We start from the raw sequence: 23,414 nt of genomic DNA on the forward strand, positions 1-23,414 counted from the left end.
TCTCCCTCTCCCTCTCCCTCTCTCTCTCCCTCTCCCTCTCCCCACGGTCTCCCTCTCCCTCTCCCCACGGTCTCCCTCTCCCTCTCCCCACGGTCTCCCTCTCCCTCTCTTTCCACGGTCTCCCTCTGATGCCCAGCCAAAGCTGGACTGTACTGCTGCCATCTCAGCTCACTGCAACCTCCCTGCCTGATTCCCCTGCCCCAGCCTGCCGAGTGCCTGTGATTGCAGGCGCGCACCGCCACGCCTGACTGGTTTTCGTATTTTTTTGGTGGAGACGGGGTTTCGCTGTGTTTCCTGCTAAGGGAGGGTAGACTGTCCAACCTGTTCCGGCGCCGGCTTCTACTATGGCAGATGCAAGTGGAAGTAGCCGGGCTGGTCTCCAGCTCCTAACTGCGAGTGATCCGCCAGCCTCGGCCTCCCGAGGTGCGGGGATTGCAGACAGAGTCTCGTTCACTCAGTGCTCAATGGTGCCCAGGCTGGAGTGCAGTGGCGTGATCTCGGCTCGCTACAACCTCCACCTCCTAGCAGCCTGTCTTGGCCTCCCAAAGTGCCGAGATTGCAGCCTCTGCCCAGCTGCCACCCCATCTGGGAAGTGAGGAGCGTCTCTGCCTGGCCGTCCATCGTCTGGGATGTGAGGAGCACCTCTGCCTGGCTGCCCAGTCTGGGAAGTGAGGAGCGCCTCTTCCCAACGCCATCCCATCTAGGAAGTGAGGAGCGTCTCTACCCGGCCGCCCATCATCTGAGATGTGGGGAGCGCCTCTGCCCCGCCACCCTGTCTGGGATGTGAGGAGTGCCTCTGCCCGGCCGCGACCCCATCTGGCAGGTGAGGAGCATCTCCGCCTGGCCGCCCCGTCTGAGAAGTGAGGAGCCCCTCTGCCCAGCAGCCGCCCTGTCTCAGAAGTGAGGAGCCCCTCTGCCCAGCAGCCGCCCCGTCTCAGAAGTGAGGAGCCCCTCCGCCCAGCAGCTGCCCCGTCTGAGAAGTGAGGAGCCCCTCCGCCCGGCAGCCACCCCATCTGGGAAGTGAGGAATGTCTCCGCCCGGCAGCCACCCCGTCCGGGAGGGAGGTGGGGGGCGCCTCCGCCCGGCCGGCCACCCCGTCCGGGAGGTGGGGGGCGCCTCTGCCCGGCCGCCCCTTCTGGGAAGTGAGGAGCCCCTCTGCCCGGCCACCACCCCGTCTGGGAGGTGTACCCAACAGCTCATTGAGAACGGGCCATGATGACAATGGCGGTTTTGTGGAATAGAAAAGGGGGAAAGGTGGGGAAAAGATTGAGAAATCGGATAGTTGCTGTGTCTGTGTAGAAAGAAGTAGACATGGGAGACTTTTCATTTTGTTCTGTACTAAGAAAAATTCTTCTGCCTTGGGATGCTGTTAATCTATAACCTTACCCCCAACCCCGTGCTCTCTGAAACATGTGCTGTGTCCACTCAGGGTTAAATGGATTAAGGGCGGTGCAAGATGTGCTTTGTTAAACAGATGCTTGAAGGCAGCATGCTCGTTAAGAGTCATCACCACTCCCTAATCTCAAGTACCCAGGGACACAAACACTGCGGAAGGCCGCAGGGTCCTCTGCCTAGGAAAACCAGAGACCTTTGTTCACTTGTTTATCTGCTGACCTTCCCTCCACTATTGTCCTATGACCCTGCCAAATCCACCTCTGTGAGAAACACCCAAGAATGATCAATTAAAAAAAAAAAAAAGAATAAAACAGAAAATGAGTAGTAAAGACATTGTAACTTGGGTATATATCTAAGAGTGGAAAAGAGAAAAAAAGCAAAGAAAAGAAAACATTGTAACTAATTAAAATACTCCCCTAGAAAATAAAGGAAAGGAAAACTTTTTTTAAAGCATCCCAACATTAATTAAATATAATCAAGCAATTGTAAATATTAACGTGTAATACAAACCAGAAGCTTGAAAACTCAGGATACAAATAGACATAAAACAGGAAGAAATAAATGACAGCTTACAATAAAAGAACAAGCATATCTCAGAAATGAAGAGCAAAGTGCAAAGTGTTCAATGGGTAACATACAGAAAGAAAGTATAATAAAGCACTTACAGGAAGAAAACTTAAATATCTAAGAAAACAGAAGTTATGTAAAGAGCTAAAAAATATGAGACTGAAAGTGATAAAAGGGCACTTTGGGAGGCCAAGGCAGGCGGGCGGATCACTTGAGGCCAGGAGTTCAAGACCAGCCTGGCCAAAATGGCAAAACCCCAGTTCTACCAAAAAATACAAAAATTAGCCAAGCATGGTGGCACGTGCCTGTAGTCCCAGCTACTGGGAGAGTGAGGCAGGAGAATCGCTTGAACTCGAGAGGTGGAGGTTGCACTGAGCTGAGATTGTGCCACTGCACTCCAGCCTGGGCAAAAAAGCGAGACCCCCATCTCAAAAAAAAAGAAAAAGAAAAATAAAGAAAGAAGGAAAGAAAGAAGGAAGGAAGGAAGGAGAAAAAGAGGAAAGAAAGAAGAGAAAGAAAAAAAAGAAAGAAAAAGAAAGAAAGACAAAAGACAGGCAAAGCAAGCCAATTTATGTACAATAGGAGTCCCTAAAGAAGAAAACCTAAATAAATTAGACAGAATTAATATTTAAAATTATACTCTAGGAAAACTATTTAGAACTAAAAGAAAAACTTAACATATATATTGAAAGGTCCACCAGGTTCCTGGGAAAATTATCCTGCAATGCTCAGCTCCAAGACAAACCCCAGTCAAACTGTAAGATTTTAAAGAAAAATAAAACATTCTCTGAGCCTCCAGATTAAATTAGGTTGTTATCAGATTTCTTAACAGCCACACACAAAGCAAAACTGAAGGAAAGAAAGTACAAACCAAGAATTTTATATGCAGTGATTTTTATGCATCAAGACAATGAGAACACAGTAATGAATATTCAAGAATTCAGGAATATTTTCCTCAGGAGCCCTTCCTGAAGAATCTACTGGGAGGACAAGTTTTAACCAACCAAATGATAGTTAAGGAATTTCAGCAACAGGACTGATGTTAAGAATTGAAAACTGCATATTGAAATCTACAATGAAGATGAAAATAAAGACCGAAGAATAGTATGTAAATGTCCTAGGTTCTGACAAAGTGGAGATAACATGATTTTTTAATGGGAAGAGAAAGAGAAAGGGGAAAGTAAAATGACCCCACTGGTTGCCACACAGATAACAGGTGGGAGTCAAAGACCATCTAAAGGTTTCCCAAACTTGGCAGTATGGACATTTTGGGCCAGATGATTTTTTTGTTGTAGGGCCTGGCTGTCCTGTGTGTTATAGGATGTTTAGCGGCATCCCTGGCCTCTGCCTAATAGATGCACACCTCTCCCAGTTGCATCCCAGTTCTGACAACCAAAAATACTTCCAGACATTGCCTAGTGTCTTCTGGGGAATAAAATGGATACACTCCCCCCACCTCTGTTGAAAGTCATTGATCAACAGATGCACTGGTTGAGAACAAGTTAATAAAACAGTAAGAACCTAAGTAGAAAAAAGAGGACTAAGGACATTTATAAATATATTAATATAAAAGTAATTACTAGAAGAAAATATAAATTTTGCCAAATACTAATACATATATTTTTAAGTACTCCAAAAAAACACACTGTGAAAGAACCAGTAAATATGACAAATGCACCAAGTAAATACAATACAAAATAATATGACAGACCTGAAAACAAATGTAGCCACTATATTATTAAATTTGTGCCACTATATTATTATATAAATAGTGGCACAATATAAATATAAATATATTATTATATAAATATAGCCACTATATTATTAAATTATTAATTATAAAGATGTTCAGATTATCTCACAAAATAAAACTTGACTCTGTGCTATCACAAGAGGCATACCTAAACAAAGTGATTCAAAATGGCTTAAATACCATGTATTGAAATCTAAAGCAAAGCAAAGGAATAACAGGCATATGCAAACAAGAAAACAGGAATCACCATCCTCACACCAGATAAGTTAGAATTCAGGGCCAAAGGCATGAAAAAGGACAAGGAAGGACACTTTACAGCACTAAAGGAGATTATTCACAATGAAGATATAACAGATATTGATAACTATGCACCCAATAAGAAAGCAGATGTGTCATAAAGCAGATACCAGGAGGTGCAAAGACAAATCGGAGCATGCCAATAACAGCAGTTTTAACTCACCACTGTCAGTCCATAACAAATCAAGGAAACAAAAGTAAGGCTGTAGAAGACCTAACCAAAATAATCATAAGGAAGTTTTTATGAATATGAATATCTGTCAAACTCTGCAACCCAATATTAGAGAATATGCTTTCTTTTGAAGCATACATGGAACATTCATGCAAATATCCCTTATACATAGAGAACTCTTAAAAATTGAGAAAAATAAGTCTAAAAGTACCATAAGCAAACATTCAAAGACTATGAAAGAAAAGACATGCAAAAACCTTGAAATATATGAAAAGGTACTCAGTTTCACTCCATTATTCCTTACCTATTAGATCAGCGAAAATCCAAAAGCTAGACAACACACTGTTGAAAAACTGTGGGAGAAACTGGCACTGTCACTGCTGGTCCAACTCACAGAGGAGAATTTGACGACATACACTATTTGAACAATGAATACACTAAAAGCCCAGACTCTATCACCACACACTATATCCATGTAACATGACTGCACTTGTACCCCTAAATCTAGAAAAATAAAATAATAATAATAATAAAGGCAATGGATGAAAAATAGTAACTGTGTTTGAATCTATGAGTTCATAATAATATTTTTAAAACAAATAATCCTATTTAAAAGTGGGCAAAGGGCATGAATAGACATTTCTCAAAAGAAAATATACGGATGGCCAGCAAACATATGAAAAAATACTCAACATCACTATTCGTCAGGGAAATGCAAATTAAAACCACAATGAGGCCGGGCACGGTGGCTCACACCTGTAATCCCAGCACTTTGGGAGGCCGAGGCAGGTGGACACCTGAGATCAGGAGTTCGAGACCAGCCTGACCAACATGGTGAAACCCCGTCTCTACCAAAATATACAAAAATTAGCCAGGCATGATGGCAGGCACCTGTAATCCCAGCCACTCGGGAGGCTGAGGCAAGAGAATCCATTGAACCCAGGAGGCAGAGGTTGCAGTGAGCTGAGATGGTGCCACTGCACTCCAGTGTAGGTGACAGAGCAAGACTCTGCCTCAAAAAAGAAAAAAAGAAAAAAAAAAAAACACAATGAAATGCCACCTTACTCCTGCAAGAATGGCCATTACGGATAAGTGAAAAAACAATAGATGTTGACATGGATGTGGGGAAACGAGAACACTTACACACTGCTGGAGGGAATGTAAATTAGTACAACCTCTATGGAAAGCAGTATGGAGATTCTTTAAAGAGCTTAAAGTAGATCTGCCATTTGATCCAGCAGTCTCACTACTGGGTATCTACCCAAAGGAAAATAAGTCATTAAATGAAAAAGACACTTGCGCATGTATGTTTAGAGCAGCACAGTTCACAACTGCAAAGATGTGGAACCACCCTAACTGTCCATCAGCTAATGAGTGGATAAAGAAAATGTGGTGTACGTACACCATGAAATACTATTCAGCCATTAAAATCAATGAAATAATGTCTTTTGCAGCAACTTGGATGGAACTGGAGGCCGTTATTCTAAGTGAAGTAACACAGGAGTGGAAAAACCAAAAACTGTATGATCTCACTTATAAGTGGGAGCTAAGCTATGAGTATCCAAAGGCATACAGAGTGATATAATGGACTTCAGAGATTCAGACAGCAGAGACTGGGAGGGGGCCTAGAGATAAAAACTACACACTAGGTACAATGTACACTAACTCACACAGGTGCACTGAAATCTCAGAATTCGCCTCTATATAGTTCATCCGTGTAACAAAAACCACTTGTACCCCAAAAGCTATTGAAATAGTCATAAATAATAAATAACATTTTTTTAAAAACTCATTAGTCACTTATGGAAAACATTAAGAAACCAGCTATATTTTGATAACCAGTAAGTAAAAGGAGGGAAGAGCAAGCATTCATCCTGCTTTTTGTATGCAATGTATTTCAGGGTAACTAAATATTAAGAAGCGGAGTCTCTTTATAAAAGTATTGCAGCCAGTAAATGAAGAATAGAATTTATCACCATTTTGAAACCTTTATTAAAATAAATTCTGGCAATGATCATCAATGACTGCTAATATCACAAAAAGCGAGGCAACCAGACATTATAGGCCTTCTGATGGAAGTACACAACAACCACCTATGAAGTATTCTTGCCAAAAAAAAAATCAAATTTGAATCTGTTTAAACCTTTGGATCTAAATACCAGTTACAGGAAATACAGATGACAGGGAAACAAGTTCAATGATACCATAAGGATGTAATTGACAACATACAGATTCTGGAAAACTCCTCAGTGAAAATGACCTCATCTTAAATCCAGTTGCGATGTATGACATTAACTGAATTCAAATTCAAACAAGCTGTTCTTAAAAATTTTGAGACAATATATGAAGTAGGAACATCATATATTGTTGGTTCCATTCATATATTTGAGACAATATATGAAGTAGCAAGTTATTAACCTGAGCCTCTGAGGCTCTGTGGTAAAATGGGGATAGCAACAACAATATTTCATTGAGTTGTGCTGAGGCTGAAATGATGTCATCCACCCAAGGTCCTTACCAGCCTGCCTGGCCCCTAGGCTCTTTATAGCTATTGGCTGTCAATTACTGGTCAAATGAATAGGGAGGAAAGAAGCTATGATCTGGAGGCAGCCTCAAGGAGTGAGGAGAAAGAACAGCAACCCCACCTCCCACCAGGAGGAACTTGGGCTGTATGCAAATAAACAGCCTCCATTTGAAAGGGCTGCAGGGAGGTGGGATCCTCTGGATTTATTTATTTATTTAGTAGAGACAAGGTCTCACTATGTTGCCCAGGCTGGTCTCCAACTCCTGGCTTCTAGTGATCCATCCACTTCAACCTCCCAAAGTGCTGGGATTACAGGTGGGAGTCACTGCACCCAGCCCCAGCAGCTTCTTGACATGGGGCCAACAGATGGCCAGCCCCAGCCATGAGGCAACTCCCTCAGGTAGGGCTTTTTCCTAGTATTACGTTCTCAGTTGTACTGGCCTTGGCCAGCTCTCTGGCTACCTATGTTGGACCCCTTCAGGTAACAGTTCTTGTTCCTGCCTGAATTGGCTGGCCAGCCTGAGTGGACCCTGACATTTATAACTGACCTGTATGCCTTACTGGCATTTGTGGTCAAACTACAGCTAACAGCAAGAGCATGGACTATGAGGAGTCTGTGATCTCTGTCCTGTCTTCCAGGAAGGTAAGCCCTGTGGGTCTGGTCAGTATTGGAGTAACTGCTAGAAAGAAGTTACATGAAAACATGTAAGCAAGACCCAGAGCTTTCTCCTCAGGGAGACCATGACTCATTTCCTCCAGATCTCATCTTTGTCCCAAGACATGCAGAATATTAGTACATGCCAACCACTAGTAACACCTATACTTGAGATCTGACCCCTACAAGAAAAAACAAGTTCTCAGTGGATTCCGAGCAAAACGAATTCACAATCAAAATTCAATGATAACAGAGCTGTATTAGTCCATTTCTACGCTGCTATAAAGAACTGCCCAAGACTGGGTAATTTATAAAGGAAAGAGGTTTAATTGACTCACAGTTCCACATGGCTGGGGAGGCCTCAGGAAACTTATAATCATGGCGGAAGGGGAAGCAAACACGTCCTTCTTCACATAGTGGCAGGAGAAAGAAGTGCAGAGCAAAGTGGGGAAAAATCACTTATAAAACCATCAGATCTCATGAGAACTCACTCACTATCACAAGATCAGCATAGGGGTAACTGCCCCCATGATTCAGGTACCTCCCACCAGGTCCCTTCCACAACACATGGAGATTATGGGAACTACAATTCAAGATGAGATTTGGGTGGAGACACAGCCAAACCATATCAAGGGCCTAAAAGGCAAAGTTGCCTATATCTCATTCAATAAGGACAAAAGAGTGAGCGTGTATTAGGAAACTTCAGCCTTGAGCTACAGTCTTTTGAATGTCGTCAGTAGGACAATGGGTGGAGGAAGGCCAGCAAAGAATATAAAGACCCTCCAGCTCTCCCCTCTTTCTCAAGTACGAAGTGTGATCAGTTCTGTTCCTGAACCAGGAAGCAAATGAGAGGAATCAGGTAAGTTTCAGCCCTCTGGGAACTCTTTCCTATGTTTTCATCCATAATTATCCTTGTGTTATTTGGATTTCAGACACCTCTGGTTTCCTAGCACAGGGATCCTGAGGGACATATCAAAGTAGATGCATAGGGACCAGCAGACTGAGATGCCACTCCTCCCTCCAGGGGGCGCCATGGAACGCAGGGCCCTCACTGGCCCTGGGGACTGGGTGACGTCAGGGGTGAGCCTCTCGTGATTGGCTCCCTCACCCTGCGTAAGATCAAAGGGACGAAAGGACAGCCCCGACACCCGGAGCCACTGTGGCTCCGGCCGGTTGCGCCGGCCACTGAGGCCATGGCTCCTGGGGTTGTGGACATGCCTGAAGAGCCACCCATGTCTGAAGGACCACAGGGAACAATGAAAAGAAGACACCTGCCCAGCACAAGGGGCTTGAGACCTTGGCCCCAATCTCCCTGACAACCTGTGTCTCGATGACTTCCCTTCCTTTTCTCCCCCATGCTTTTGGTGTAACCAGGAAGAAGCCAGAAGAATCGAAAACACATTCCTTTTTTGGCAGTTTAATTTATTAACTTATCAGGCCATTCCATCCCAAAATATGATTTGACCAGCTTTAAGAGATGTACATAACAGCACACAAAAAAAATAAAATAACAGAAAATGGGGAAGTGAAAGCAAAGCCAAATAAAATGAAGCCAGGGATTGGTCCACAAATTGCAAAACAAAAGGGCCTGTTCAGGTTTTAGAATTGGACATTAAATCCCTGAGGCTCCTGATGGACAAAATTTAATCCATTTTAATTTCACAGTCCCTAAGAGGGAATTAAAATCAATCACAAATGTCTCATTTCCATAAATTAGTTGGTCGAGAAAGGTCCCTGGAGATGACACCTGTGCTTCTCCAGGACACACCAACCGGGTTTAGCGTGAGCTCCTGCCCCTACTACTGATGCTGGCGCTCCAGCCTAGCTGGCCTTACCTCTCCATCTATTTCTGGGAAACTTCAGGAACAGGGTTGGGTTGGCGACCTCATACGTGGTCATGAACAAGCCCTTTCCTCTCAAGTGCTGTCCACAGAGGGATTCTCTCCTGCCCTGCCCGCTGGGTGAAGTCTGCAATGGAGGGTTTCAAAGTGTCTCACCACCACTTCCTGCTGGTCCCCAGTGCCTATAAATATGCGGAAGCTTCTCTGTGGTCCATGAATCTCCCCAAAGCACTGAAGCCAAGTGTGTTCTATGTGGAAGGAGAAGACTCCTTTCTCCTTTGTGCCACATTTGTCACCTGCCACCAAGTTAGGGCTCCCTGAGCCCCAGTGACTCGAGATTCTAGTAGTCACAGCTCTGCCAGCCTGGGCCTGTGGCTCCTCTCCTGCTTGGGCTCAGATACATCTGTCATGCTGCTCCAGGACCAGCTTAGAGACTGATTTTGTTTTCCTGATCCCCCTTCCCGTGGCCCTCACCCTCTAGGTGGCACAATTTTTATGGGATATTTTTCTACAATGAAAATGTAAAAAAAAAAAAAAAAAGTGACTTTAGAAATAAGTATCATGTAACGGCAGGCATGATCAGAAGCATCTTTACACACAGAGAGAATCACCAACAGCGCCCTCATTAGAAAATCAATGTCTATGTGACTCCCTAGTCGACTATAGCATGTTTAGGTAAAATTATCTAATTGGATTCTTCTTTTTACTCTTCTAATGCTCTTGACTTAACCAAGTGGCTCTTAAAACAAAGAAGCTCTCAGCTTTGAGAAGTGGGGGAACCAAACACACACTGAAAAGAACTGGGACCTCTCAAACTCTCTGTCTCTTCCTCCAAGCAGCATAAAATGGGGTTACTGGGGTGCAGCCTCCTGTAGGGTTCCTAACAGAGACTAGGTGAGAGATGTGGCACACGGAGGTGAGGAGAAAGGTCACCCACTCAGCTGCAGCATGGGGTGGGGGAAGCAACAATAAGGTAAGGAAGGAACCTGCCTTTGCCCCCCGAAAACATGCATTTATTTGGAGGTAAGTGCAGGCTTGCTGAAAGTCAGAGGGAGGACAAAATGATGCTAAAGACATGCTAGCAGTAATAGTGATGCTGGGAGTGTGAAGAAATAGCCAGGAGCTGTGGGGGAAAAGGCTCCAGTGTCTACCATCCCAGGCCTCCAGGCCCATTTCAACTCCCTCCTCTCCTGTAAAGCCTTCCCTGCACTCCCACTGCATGGAACACTAACCCCTTGTAGCAGATTGGGGCAGGGGCTTGAGATTGGTGTTTGCTATTAACAGGTGGGGGAGCTGAGCAATGCCCAAATGGAGGATGGGATCAAAACTGAGGTTAAAGGGAGCTTTGGGAGGCTGAGGTGGGAGGATCGCTTGAGGCCAGGAGTTCAAGACCAGCCTGGGCAACACAAGACCCCCATCTCTCCAAAAAAAAAAAAATGGGGTAAGGGAATATTTTGAATGATTAATTTTGACTTTAGATATTGACTTCATTCAGAAAGAGACCTCTCAGGCAGCTGGGTAACTCCAGCCCAACTGGAAATGCTCTTAGAAGGGAGAAAGTATTGGCAGAACTGAGTCCAGGATGAGTCCAATGGGCAGGTCTCTCCAGGCATGTGCAGGGGAGGCTTGGATGGGAGCCACTGAGTGTGTACATCAATGCACGTGCTGAATGGGCAGGCCAAGAGCCCCATGATGGGTGATGGTAGACACGGGGGCTTTGAGATGCCCAGGAGTCACCCAAGCACAGCTGGTTGGCAGGCAGCTGGGCTCCTAAGAGGAGAGGCCACAGCAGGACACAGATCTGGAAGTCATTAGCATCTACACAGAAGAAAAGAGAGAAAGAAAGGAAAAGAAAAAAAGAAGAGAAAGGGAAACAGAGTGAATGAAGAAGCAAGCCTAGGACAGAACTCTGGAGTACAAAGACCCAGAACAGCCTGGGTGAGGCAAGTTCACCTGCAACACCCACACCCACTCCAGACATCACTGCCTTCATTACTTCAAAACTGCACCCCTGTCCCCAAAGGGTGTTACTCCCCTACAGAAACTGACTCAATTCTTTTCTGCAGCCCGAAAGCAGAGAGCTATCTCCACTGGGGGCCCCAGAACAAGATGAGGCAGGACGGACTACCCAGAGCACCTGACTACATTATTTAGCATGGAGGGACCCTAGCTGCTTTACTCGGCTTCTGGGAGGAGGCTACAGGGGACAGTAAGGCCAAGGCAGCCATGACCATGAGTTCAGCTGCTGAGGTCAAGGCCTTAGAAAAAACCGAGTATCTGAAAAAGTCTTGGCCCCTCCTTTCCCTGCCCCTACCTTTGGGTCTGCTGCCTCTGGGGGTCTGAGGAATGGGAGGCCTAAGGTCCTTTAGGTACCTTTTTGTCCCTTCAGAGGAGCTAATGCCCTTCTTGAGGGGGAGGGTGAAGAAATCAAGGGGAGGCAGCCATCTGGGGAGACGATCCTGCCTTTAGCAGCTCACAAGATGTAACACCCTCCCAGGGCAGCATTTGCTGGTTTGGTTTTCCATAACCAGGGTCTGACCTGTGGCCAGGAAGGCTGAGAAACTGTCCACCCATTCTGCAGAGTGAATCTACTTCCCAAGAGCAGAATCACGCTAGCAAAGCTCAGGGTGTGTAAAACCAGATGTCAGTTTATCTGAGCAGCACAGACCTACTGGAGGGTGCCTGGGTGCCCAGCAAGCTCGTGGGTAGACAGCAAGCCTGGAACACTGAAGCCCCCTGAAAGAGTGCTTCTTCCAAAGGAAGTCAGGTAGACAAGGAGGAAGGGACCACCTGGGCCATTTTCTCACCTGGCCCACACTGGCCTTGCTTTCATGACTGAACCTCTATTAAGATTCATGAGACAAGAATGGCAGATAATAAACATCAAAACTGTTCACTAAAGATATGAGACACTAAAACACTACCAAACCCAGGGGAAAGGGTGACCAGGTGGAGAGAGGACTACCACCTCACATCCACACAGAGCTCAGCTTGACTTCCACAGTGAGGGCTCCAGAAAACTCAGGGCTACATGAAGAATTCAGGGGTCAGTAACAAGGAAGACAGGGTCCAGAACATGATGGTAGTGTATGGGAGTGGGGAATGGTCTAGATCTCCTTTGAGGGCCATCTTCCTCTCCATTCAGCACTATCAAGTAGCTCTGTCCTAGGCCCAATATTTGAAACTGAAATTCTTCCTTTCTCATTAGTTTAACTACTTCGCATACACAGATCTCTAGTCCTAGCCTCTCCCCTAGCTGCTAGCCGACATCCAAATGCATAGCATCACCATGATTTCCCTTAAGCACCTCAAGTTCTAGACATACCAAACTAAACTTCTCATCTTCTGCCCTCCTGCTCTATCAGCCTCTCCTCCTTGTGCTCCCAATTCTGAATGAGGACATGCTCTACCCAGTCACCAAAGGCATTCTAGCTTTCCTCTGATGCCCTCCCATCTGCCTCTGAGACCTTTCCCATTCATTCCCTCCTCCTCAGTGTCACCACTGCTCTAGTTCAGACCCTAGCCTTTAGCTGAAATACCACAACAGTGTCCCAACAGGCCATCCTAATTGCAGCATGTCCAAGTTCCATTCAGCTGTCAGATTTCAACCATGCACATCTGAACATTGCCCCGGGCCTGGTGTTGACACTCCATTCACATGTGAGGTCCTCAGTGACCTTGCTCCAGCACTCCTCTAATATCAGCTCCCTGTTCCCAACCTCCCATCATACAACCCCACCCTGAATCCATGCTATTCCACACAACAGTGCCTTTCCCTGGAATTCCCTCCCTCTCCCTCACCTCAGGATCCTTCCTTTCAGCTCACATTACTAGACAATATCACTGTATTACTGCAGTTACTGACATCTGCTGACTTCTATCCAGGGTTCATCCCATGACCCCTGCCCCGCAGAGATAACGTGGGCCAGAAAAGGTAAACTGGGAGGGAGTTGACGGTGATCCTAGTGGGGCTGGTTCTTGGGAAAGGAGGTTCTGAAGCAGGGGAAGGGGTTAAGAAGGGATATCACTCTGTGGGAGTAGCAAATCTCTCCACTGGCTTCCTCGCATGTTCATAAAAGTTCCATTCTTCAAGGCTGCTTCACATCCACTATCTGATAGGTACTTCCCCAGCCCATGAACCAAGCAGGTTATGAATACGTCCTAGTGTCATAAGAGGATGGCAGGAGGGGGATTTTCCTTTAAAGTCCTATGGAAACCGAAGTCCTTGGTCAACAGTTTAAAACCCTTCTAAGGAGAAACTCTGGAGGCCAAAGTGCTGCAAATGTTAAAACCATCCTATGTGAACCTTTCTAACTTAGCCTGTCCATGTGGGAGGTGAGTCTTAAGGGTCAACATACAGAAAGCCCTGGGCAGGCCTGGGACAGGATGGCTCAGGGTAAAATTGTGCCAAGAACCTGGTACACAGAACAGTGGTCAAGGCCCTCTCAGTAGATGACCATATACACCAGCACCTCCCACCTCAGTCTTGGCATGGGGACCAAGAACAAAGTTTCCGCTTGCCAAAAGGAAAAGCCAGACAGACAAAAATGTAGGGACCCCAGGCTTCTGTTAGGGTTAACCTATGATCAGCCAAGCATGGCAAGAAGTAGGACTGTCCCCTGAGAAAAAGAGAACTCTTACATCCCATTTCCTTAGCCAAAGCAGTATCTTATTGGAAGAAAAATTACTTAGGCTGCATATTTTTCCCAATCTCAACCCACCTATATCTCTCACCCATATTATTGCAAAGATGGAAACTCACATCAAGTATTTTGATAATAGCTCATCCTTGCTCAAATCACTTCACCAATTCTGGATATCCCAAGTCCTTTAATCCTTAGGGATTCTCAGTTTCCATATTTGTTTAAAAAATTCAAAATGTGGAAATTTCATAACAGGAAATGTGGTCTACAAAGTGCATGGAGATTCTGGCCCCTAAGTTACCTAACATGAATGGGAATTCAGTATAGCAATAAGAGCACGATAGACTCAAGACAGACAGATCTGTTGAATCCTGCCTCTCCCACTTACAGATGTGTGACCAGTGCAAGTTACTTAATTTCCCAAGCCTCTAGGAAATGGGGAGAAAGTTAGTACTTATCTCCTGGGGCCGTTGTGAAGATTAAATGAGATGATGTATACAAAGTTCTTAGCACAGAGCTTGCCAAAGAGCAACAGCTCAATAAACACCAGCTATTGCTGCTATTGATGATTTTGTAATGATGTCACTGTTCTTCCTACTCTGTGCTGAGCTCACAGTGGCCTGCTCTAGGCCAACTCCTCTCTCACCAGAGTCACAACATTCTCCCTTGAGGATATGCCCCCACTGAGAAAGTAGGAGAACCACTGCTGATGGGGTGGATTACACATGGATGGTGTGAAGGCACAGTGAGAGTTTGGAATCACTGCTCAGGACCACTGATTTAACTCTAATCTCCTAAGTTGCCAGTTTGGCTCAAATACTGACACAGCTCTTACATGATAGCAAATACAAGGACAGTCAGGATTCTGTGTGGGTCTTTACAGAAGAAAAACAAATTACACTTAAAAGTGCCTTCAAATCTGGATCCTTAGTATTTGTAATTCACTTCCAAATTACCTGGTTTATACCAAGATAACTTCCCTGGGTACACACCAAGCTTAAAAATTGGAAAGTTTCTCTCTAGCATACATCTTATGATATAAGATATATACATTGAGTCCTCTTTTGTTGTTGAGGAAACTGTCCCCTACGACGCCTTCCCTCCTGCATGGGTTCTCCGGTGAGCACTGAAGTGGGAACTGTTGTTGAAGTCTTTGCCACACTCTGTGCACTTGTAGGGTTTCTCCCCTGTGTGGATTCTCTGGTGAATAATAAGACTGGAGCTCTGGTTAAAGCATTTCCCACACTCTCTGCACTTATACGGCTTCTCTCCCGTATGAATCCTCTGGTGAGTAATGAGGTTAGAACGGTCACGGAAGAATTTTCCACACTCAAGGCATTTGTAGGGCTTCTCTCCTGTGTGCACTCTCTGGTGTGTGATGAGCTTGGAGCGCTCACTGAAGCACTTCCCACAGTCCACACATTTATACGGCTTCTCTCCAGTGTGGGTGCGCTGGTGGTTGGCCAGGGTGGAGCTCTTACTGAAGCTTTTCCCACATTCGGCACATTCATATGGTTTCTCTCCCGTATGGATTCTTTGGTGACTAATGAGGGCAGAGCTCTTAGAGAAGCTTCTTCCACATTCAGAACACTCATAAAGTTTCTCCCCTGAGTTTGTGCTGTGTGGTCCAGGAGAATTCAAGTCCTTACTGATACTTTGAGGTTGTTCGGGAGCTGTCTCTTCTGTAGAATTCCTCCAGTGAGCACTAAAAGATGGGCTTTGGGCAAAGTTTCCCCCAGGCTCACTACACTGGTCAGGATTTCCTCCCAAGTGGATTCTCTGATGTTTCAGAAGGTTTGAGCTCTGGTTGAAGCTTTTCCAACATTCTCCACATTTATAGGGCTTTTCCCCCGTGTGAATTCTCTGGTGAGTGATGAGATTAGAATGGTCACTAAAGCTTTTCCCACATTCAAGGCATTTATAGGGCTTCTCTCCAGTATGGATTCTCTGATGGGTATTGAGGTTAGAGCGGTCACTAAAGTTTTTTCCACATTCAAGGCATTTGTAGGGCTTCTCACCTGTGTGGATTCGCTGGTGGGCAATGAAGTGGGAGCTCCGATTGAAGCTCTTCATGCATGTGTCACACTTGTAGGGTTTCTCCGCAAGGTACAGGCCTTGATGGTCAATAAGTTTTTCTAAGTCCTCTTCAGAAGAACTTTCTTGCCACTGTTCCTGTGAGGGATTTCCCCACTGCCCTTCATCTTCATTTTCATTTTCACTGTCTTCTCCCCAGTCAAGAGGTTGGCAAACAGCTTCTGTAGGACATTTTGATAAGGCTCCAGGCAAACCCTCAAAAATGTCCTGCTCTGAAATCTGGTCTTCATCCTCATGCCTCATTTCAAAACCTGAAAAAATGGACAGAAATGCAGTTTTTCTTCACTCATTAGCGCACGTGTGTGTGTGTTTGTGTGTGTCTGTATTGTACATCTGTGAATTTGGCTAACATGAATTTGATTCTTATATCTTCTATCGCACATCTTATAAATGTGACTAACAAGAAATTGATCAAGTTTTGGTACATACAAGTGTTTGTGACCTGCAAAGCTGAGGAATGGACTCTGGGACATGGTGACCCCACCAAGTGAGCCATGGGGCTCAGCCCAGCAGCCACAGCCAACCTGTTTCCCCATCAAACTCCTCTATCTTAGTACTCAATCATGAACACCTCCTTCTTCTAGTATATTCCATATATCTTGTGTCATACTGGATTGAATAAAGTCTCTAACTGCCCAGATATACCTAGTAAAAGATAGAATGACTGACTGACTGACTGATTCGGGGGATCACACAAAGCTAGAGACTGGATAATCTGAGCAAAGCAGAAATACTTTTTCCCATTCAATCCCATTCTCTCTTTTAGTTAAGAGACAAAAGATACTGAGCCTGGCTTCCTCATTCTCTCCACATGCCCACGGATTTTGAGAACATCCAAGTACTCCAGGCTTACCCATGTCTGGGGCTTTAGGACACAAGGTTGAAGGTTTGACAGCATCTTCATTGGCCACTTCACCCCAGGCCTCCTGGGCATCAGTCTCAGCACTACTCTGCCCACACCTAGGGAGACCTGCAGCCTCCCGGACAGTCCCCATGGCCCTGACTGCAGCCCGAGCCCTCATCAGCAAGTCCAGTTCCTCATAGAAAGGGCATGTCCCTGGTGGGTGGCTGCTCTTGGCTTTCCGGTAGCTTCGAAGGAGGTTTTTGAATCTGTAGCGACACTGCTCCAGTGTCCGCAGGAAGCCCAGAGCACACAGCCGCTCTGCAATGGCCCGGTACACCTGGCTGTTCTGGTGACAGGTACGAAGCTTTTCCGAGAATGGGGACTCACTGAGAATTGCCAGGAAGGCCTTGGTCTCCTCATAGCCCCAGTGCACACCTGCTGTCAGGAGTGAAGAGTTGAGAACTGTGAGACTTAATGAGATGTGCCTAGGTCATCAGAGAATAAAGTCACCTGCCCTTCAAAATACCTAGAACATAGGCATGTCAGAAACTATCCAGGTACCTGGAGAATATCCCTTTGCTTCTCAGGGGCATGCTAGGACAGCCAGCCAGAGCTTCCCACCCTCACCCTCTTCTAAGAGATTCTATTAACACTTCAAGTCTTGGCTGAAGGTGAGGACTTAAGTAGCCATGTTATATCAATTATATCAGGTGATCCCATGTCCCTGGCTTTAGCTGATTAGTTCAGGGAAAGGCCTGTAATCAGGATGCAGGTGATTTTCCCCATATTCACTCAATACCTGTACTCTATTTATTTTATAAATTCTTTTTTTTTTTTTTTTTTTTTTTTGAGACGGAGTCTCGCTTTGCCGCCAGGCTGGAGTGCAGTGATGCAATCCTGGCTCACTGCAATCTCTGCCTCCTGGGTTCAAGCAATTCTCCTGCCTCAGCCTCCTGAGTAGCTGGGATTACAGGTGCGTGCCACCACACCCAGCTAATTTTTGTATTTTTTTTTAGTAGAGACAGGGTTTCACCATGTTGGCCAGGATAGTCTTGATCTCCTGACCTCGTGATCTGCCCACCTCAGCCTCCCAAAGTGTTGGGATTACAGGCGTGAGCCACCGCACCTGGCCATAAATTCTCCTTTTAACAAAACATGAAAGCTGAGAATTCCTAAAGATTAGAGACATGAATGAGTTTCAAATAGTCCTGCAATAAAGGCCAAATGAGGACACACTTTCCTCCTTTGCAGGGGAATGAAAAGAAGGTGGTCTAGTCTCAGTTCCTCTGCAGGAAAGTGATGTAGCCCAGGAAGGCAACATGGTGGAGGGAAAACCATGTGAAACCGGCAGGCAGGAGCCACAGGCTCTGATCCGGGCTCTGCTCCTACCTGTGCGTCTATAAGACGCCTCATCTCATGGACTTCCATGTTTGCACCTTTACAATGATTGGGTGTTTCCCAGACATTGATTATTCAAGTCTACACTGTCATGATTTCTGCCATTATCTGTTCAATATTTCACTCGCCATCACTCTTTACCTAACTTTGTTATCTGTGAAATCACAGGTTGATGCACTCATACAAATTAAGAGAAATATATAAATACAAGAATTTAAAGTTCATTCATGTAACGTCGATGATCATCCCATACTACCAGTGACACACTTTTGGAAATACTGGATTCACTCTTTGAGGCCCCTTAAGGCTTTAAAAATGTTTGCTTCTATAACTAAGAAGACTTTTGCAAAGAGGCTTGGTCATGGGAAAAGAAAGTTGGAGTTTGAGGATGACCTAAGGAATGTAGCTCTTCACTCTAGTGGCTTCAATCCAGACTTGCAGCCTGTGCCCTGACCTCAGGGAATAGCAGTCTAGCTGGTAGGAGGGTTGGAAATCTGAATCTGACTAAACCCCCATGTTCTTACCAATACGACTCTGGAACAGAGCTGGGGCCCCTGCAATCCTGGGCCCCTGGGTAGACTCATCATTGACCAGGCCAGCACCGTTACAGTCTTCTGCCATTTCTTCAGGCTCCCAGCCCCCTTCCTCCTGCTCATCCATCTCTGCGTCACTATCCCCGAGCCTGGGAAGTGCCACGGCCTCTCCTGGGCCATCTGTGGCTCTGATGGCTGTCCGAGCCCTGACCAGGGCCTCCAGCTCCTCATAGAAGGGGCAGGTACCTGGTGGGTGGCTGCTCTTGGCTTTCCGGTAATTCCGTAGGAGGTTTTTGACCCTATAGCGACATTGCTCCAGTGTCCGCAGGAAGCCCCTTGCCCTTAGCTGCTCTGCAATGGCCCGATATACCTGGCGGTTCTGGTGACAAGTCCGGAGCTTTTCAGAGAAAGGAGATTCACTCAAAATTGCCAGGAAAGTCTTGGTCTCCTCATAGCCCCAGTGAACACCTGACACCTTCATGTCCTCCACATCCCACTGGTATTGTTCCTCCCAGGCTCTTGAATCCCTCCAGGTCAATGCCTGAGCTGGCTCATTATCCAGGCTGTAATCTGCAGTGCTCTTTTTCCCAGAATTTATAAGACTTAGACCCCAAAACTCTGGTCCTTGCTCTTTCTCGGAGGTATTACTTGGTTTTGAAACTGGAACTCCTACAAATGGAAGAGAAATGACAGAGTAGAAATGGTCTGTTGAGCGGCATGTTTGTCCAAAATCTCCCTGAAACTTCTATCTTTTCCTTGCAAGAGGCTGACGAGAAATTCCCAAGTTGATCCCATAAAATGTTTACAGGAATAGGGAGAGAGAAGAGGTAACACGACCAATATATGAGAAATGTTAAGTGACCTGTTTACTTTGTTCATTTGTTTGTTTGTTGTTGTTGTTGTTATGAAACATGAAACATCATATAAGAGTAACTCATTGGTCCACAGATGGGCACATGGCCTAAATTGGCCCAATTAGACTGAACTCCATGGCTGGAGGAAAAGGGTATGTGTGTGTGTGTGTGTGTGTGTGTGTGTTTGTGTGTGTGTAGTGAGTCTCTGTCCTGCTAGGCATCCATTGCCACCATTGGCATCTATCTTTTGACCATGAAACAAAACAGCTTTAATATGAAGCTAACACTGAGGATGGCAGACAGAAATAAAGAACACAGACCCATTAAGACATTGCTCAGCGAGTCTGTACTGTGGCTGGAGCATGTCCTCCTCTGGACTTCTAATAATGTGAGAAAATAAATTTCCTTATTTTTAAAAGTTAGCTATGTTTAATGGACTGCTATCCCAACAGCTCCCAGCCCTAACAAAATAGGAAGCCTTTAATTGAAATAAATATTTGAAGAAAACTAGATGAAAAGGGTTTAAAGAGGTATAAGGATAATTTAATTCAGCGTTTCCCAAAATCTGTTCCTTTGAACACTATTTCCCCCAGATATCATGTGTAAAAAGGGGTTCCACTGTCAAGCAAGTAGCCAGCGAGCTTCTGGTATCTAAACTTACCATGAGTTAGGCCTATCAGAGTCTTTTCTATTTCAGCTATTCACATGTCTAACTCCCCACACAGTGATCCCGGGCTCCACAGGGAAACGGCTCCCTATTATTTGGCTTGCCACATAGGAGTGCCCACATAGAAAGGAGTCTGTGCTGCTTATATGGCTTCAGGTATTTTGGGCTCTGTGATATTTATTCCTATTGGGTTTAATTCATTGGTCTCATGGGTTTAGTTCACTTAAGTCTGCCTGAGAGAGAGATCCTGTTTACAGTGCTAAAAAAAATCAGATTTCTGAGATGGCAGTCCAGGCCTGGCCCCTGGACTGTGGTGAATGGACTGAGGTAAGGAAGGTAATGTGCCCAGAGAGGGCAGGCTCTTGGAAGCCATCCTGCCACCCCGTCTCCAGGCAGACTCCATCCCTGCCATGAGAGTGCTGGCTACAAAGGGCAAGTCTTCTTCCTATTTCTGAAATTCCAGAGACTGCAGAGCCATGATTCTTAAAGGAGCGGCAAAACCCTCTTTGGGAACTGAGTGTATCAGAAGCATGACAACATCACCTTCAGAGGGTACATCTCCTTACCCAGGTACACGCTGTTCCCACAGTCGTCTCCTGGGGGGTCTTTACAGAGCTCCTTCTCAGCATGTTTGCCAGGGCCCAGGGCTTCCTGCGAGATGCACAAGACAAGGACCCCAAACATCACTGACCTTTGACAACAGCCTAGGAACCCTAGCAGGCTCCCAGGAAAGATGATGGGAACAGAGGGATACCATGTGTGAAGCTGGCATCATAAGGAGCAGGATGGCCATTTGGTACATACATGTGTTTGGGGATGTTTGGGGCCCAGCAGGCTGGGGGTGAAGGGCAAAGGCTAACACCCTGGGCCTCATGCCCTTTTGCTGAGCAGAGGTCATGGAGAGAGAGGAGGAACACTGTGGGGGCAAGAGCACAGGAGCAGCAATGACAGGAAAGGAAGAACAAGTAACAGCTTACCTGGGACTCAGCTGTCACCTCCCAATCTCCAACGCTCCCCATCTTTGGGAGAGTAGGGACTCGGGGAGTGAGGACAGCTGAGGAAAAGAAAAAGTCACTGAAACCCAAGCTCTGGTTCCCAAAAAATCACCTCCCTTTGAGATTGGCTTTCCAAAAGTAACACTTGGATCAAGCTAGGGCTATCCCTATGGCCAGTGCAGACTTCCCCTTTACTTCCCTTCTAGAGTGTGTAGCTCCTAAGCTGCTGTGAGTGGTGTGCCATGTGGGAGATGCCAGCCCTGACCTCCTGTGATCACCACCCACCCCTGTCCCAGCCTGCACCTGCTGCAGGACTCCAGCTACAGCAGGGCATGATGACATCATCGATAGGCACAGCCTCTTTATGAGGCTTGCTTACTTCTCAGTAAGTGTGCCCACCACACTGCAGCCTATCCCTTGCCTTGAATTCTGCACATCCTTCTTCCCCATGCACCCTTCCTCACCTCCCATCCCTCTCCCCTGCAGAAGGCCTCATTCCCTAATGTTCTCAGATTCTTGTACTCACCACTCTCTTTCAAAGGCTGTGGTGCCACCTTGGCATTTAGGTGATTGGGAAGGTCAGGGCATGTATTCTTCACCCCCTTCTTCTGGGACTGTCCCTCAGGCCAGGGATCCACTGGCTGCAGCTGGAAGCTCTGAGCTTCTTCCCCTGTCTTTAAGGGCCTGGTCTCTTCTGTATACAATTCCAGTCCCTACACACAAATAGTCAAAATTCCCAATCATCAATTCAGTAAGACCCACTTTGGTATTTTGAGTACAACTGCAGTCCAGAGGCTAACAGGCTCTTTTAAGATCCAAAATGGCTTGAAATAGGATGAGAAAGCCATCAGAGTGAGTTTGGTAGGTAGACCAGCATTTATACCACCAAATGAGTACCGTAATCTGTTGAACACAGGGTGGCGATCCAAGTGTTTCAATGAGAGTCCCACTGTTCAAAACATTTTTGATTCATAAAGAGATAAATTATGTAAAATTTGTGTAACATTAAAAAATAACCCATAAGCATCAAAAATAGGTTGCTTACTTTTTAAATGATCAAAAAAAGATAAAAGTTATCAAGTTGTATATTAAAAGGCAAAGGGAGGCATAAAAACAGGAAAAAAATATAAAATTATAACCCCAAATGCAATTGCTCTAAATATCTCTGCTGAAAGAGAAAGATATTTTTAAAATAAAATTTTTAAAAAGGACAAAGAGTTACAGATGGAGGCTGGGTGCAGTGGCTCATGCCTGTAATTCTAGCATTTTGGGAGGCTGAGGCAAGGGAATCACTTGATGCCAAGGGTTCAAGACCAGCCTGGGCAACATAGCAGACCCTCACCTCTATAATAAATAAATAAATAAATAAATAAAATTAACCAGGCATGGTGGCACATGCCTGTACCCCCAGCTACTCAAGAGGCTGAGGCAGAAGGATCACTTGAGCCCAGAAGTTTGAAGTACCAGTGAGCTATGATCATGCCACTGCACTCCAGCCTGGACAATGGAGTGAGAACTTGTCTCAAAAAAAGAAATTAGATGGAATTTTAAAATGAGATAAAAGTACGTGTTGTTAATCTTACAATAGAAGGACATGCAAAAGACAAGGCACTCTAACTCAAAAGGAAAAAGGAAGTGGCAATTTTCATTTCAATGTTGGATTTCAGGCAAAAAAAAAAAAAGGTACTCAGAGATATAGAGAAGATATTTAAAATAAAAGGGAGTAATCAACTAAAATAACATTACCCAATCAACTTCATCAATCACACAGCTGATTTCTTATCTCTATTTCTCAGCTGGTTCCAAGTTCAGAGGTAGAGAGGTCAAGGTGTTACCCAGGCTATAAAACCTCCAAAATATAACAATCTCAATACTTTATAGAAACACCTAACTTTTAAAAATGTATTTCAATTTTTTTCAATAGATAATAGACTCACATGGTTTAAAAACAGAAAATACATACATGGGTATATTCAGTGAAAATGCCCCACCTCCATCCATCTTCATCCCATCGACCCCGTTCTTTTCCCCTCTCCTCATCACAGGTAACTATGTTCTTCTGCATTCTTTTAGAGTTTTTTTCTACATACAAGCAAATGTAAATGTGTATTCTTAGCTTCCCTCTTTTTTATACAAAAACTTATGACTAGATATACTGCTCTGAGTCTTATTTTTTTGAACC

General features: G+C 45.3%; 1 protein-coding gene across 9 annotated transcripts in view; it reads right to left on the bottom strand.

Moving 5' to 3' along the window:
• Positions 1-6,152: 6,152 nt before the first annotated feature.
• ZSCAN20 (zinc finger and SCAN domain containing 20) overlaps positions 6,153-23,414 on the bottom strand; it is a 31,693-nt gene continuing 14,431 nt past the window's right edge. For 3 of the 9 annotated variants that reach the window (XM_008965000.5, XM_063593019.1, XM_008965001.5), the window contains exons 3-8: positions 21,759-21,945; positions 21,215-21,291; positions 20,804-20,888; positions 18,708-19,385; positions 16,795-17,223; positions 6,153-16,192 (exon numbers count right to left, since the gene is read on the bottom strand). In XM_008965000.5, coding sequence (XP_008963248.1) covers positions 14,934-16,192; positions 16,795-17,223; positions 18,708-19,385; positions 20,804-20,888; positions 21,215-21,291; positions 21,759-21,945 — 2,715 coding nt within the window. In that variant the 3' untranslated portion in view covers positions 6,153-14,933. The remainder of the gene's footprint in view (positions 16,193-16,794; positions 17,224-18,707; positions 19,386-20,803; positions 20,889-21,214; positions 21,292-21,758; positions 21,946-23,414) is intronic. The other 6 variants (XM_008965002.5, XM_063593026.1, XM_063593029.1 and 3 more) reach the window with 3 other exon arrangements.

The sequence above is a fragment of the Pan paniscus genome, chromosome 1 (assembly GCF_029289425.2).
Source record: "Pan paniscus chromosome 1, NHGRI_mPanPan1-v2.0_pri, whole genome shotgun sequence".
Taxonomy (NCBI): Eukaryota; Metazoa; Chordata; class Mammalia; order Primates; family Hominidae; genus Pan; species Pan paniscus.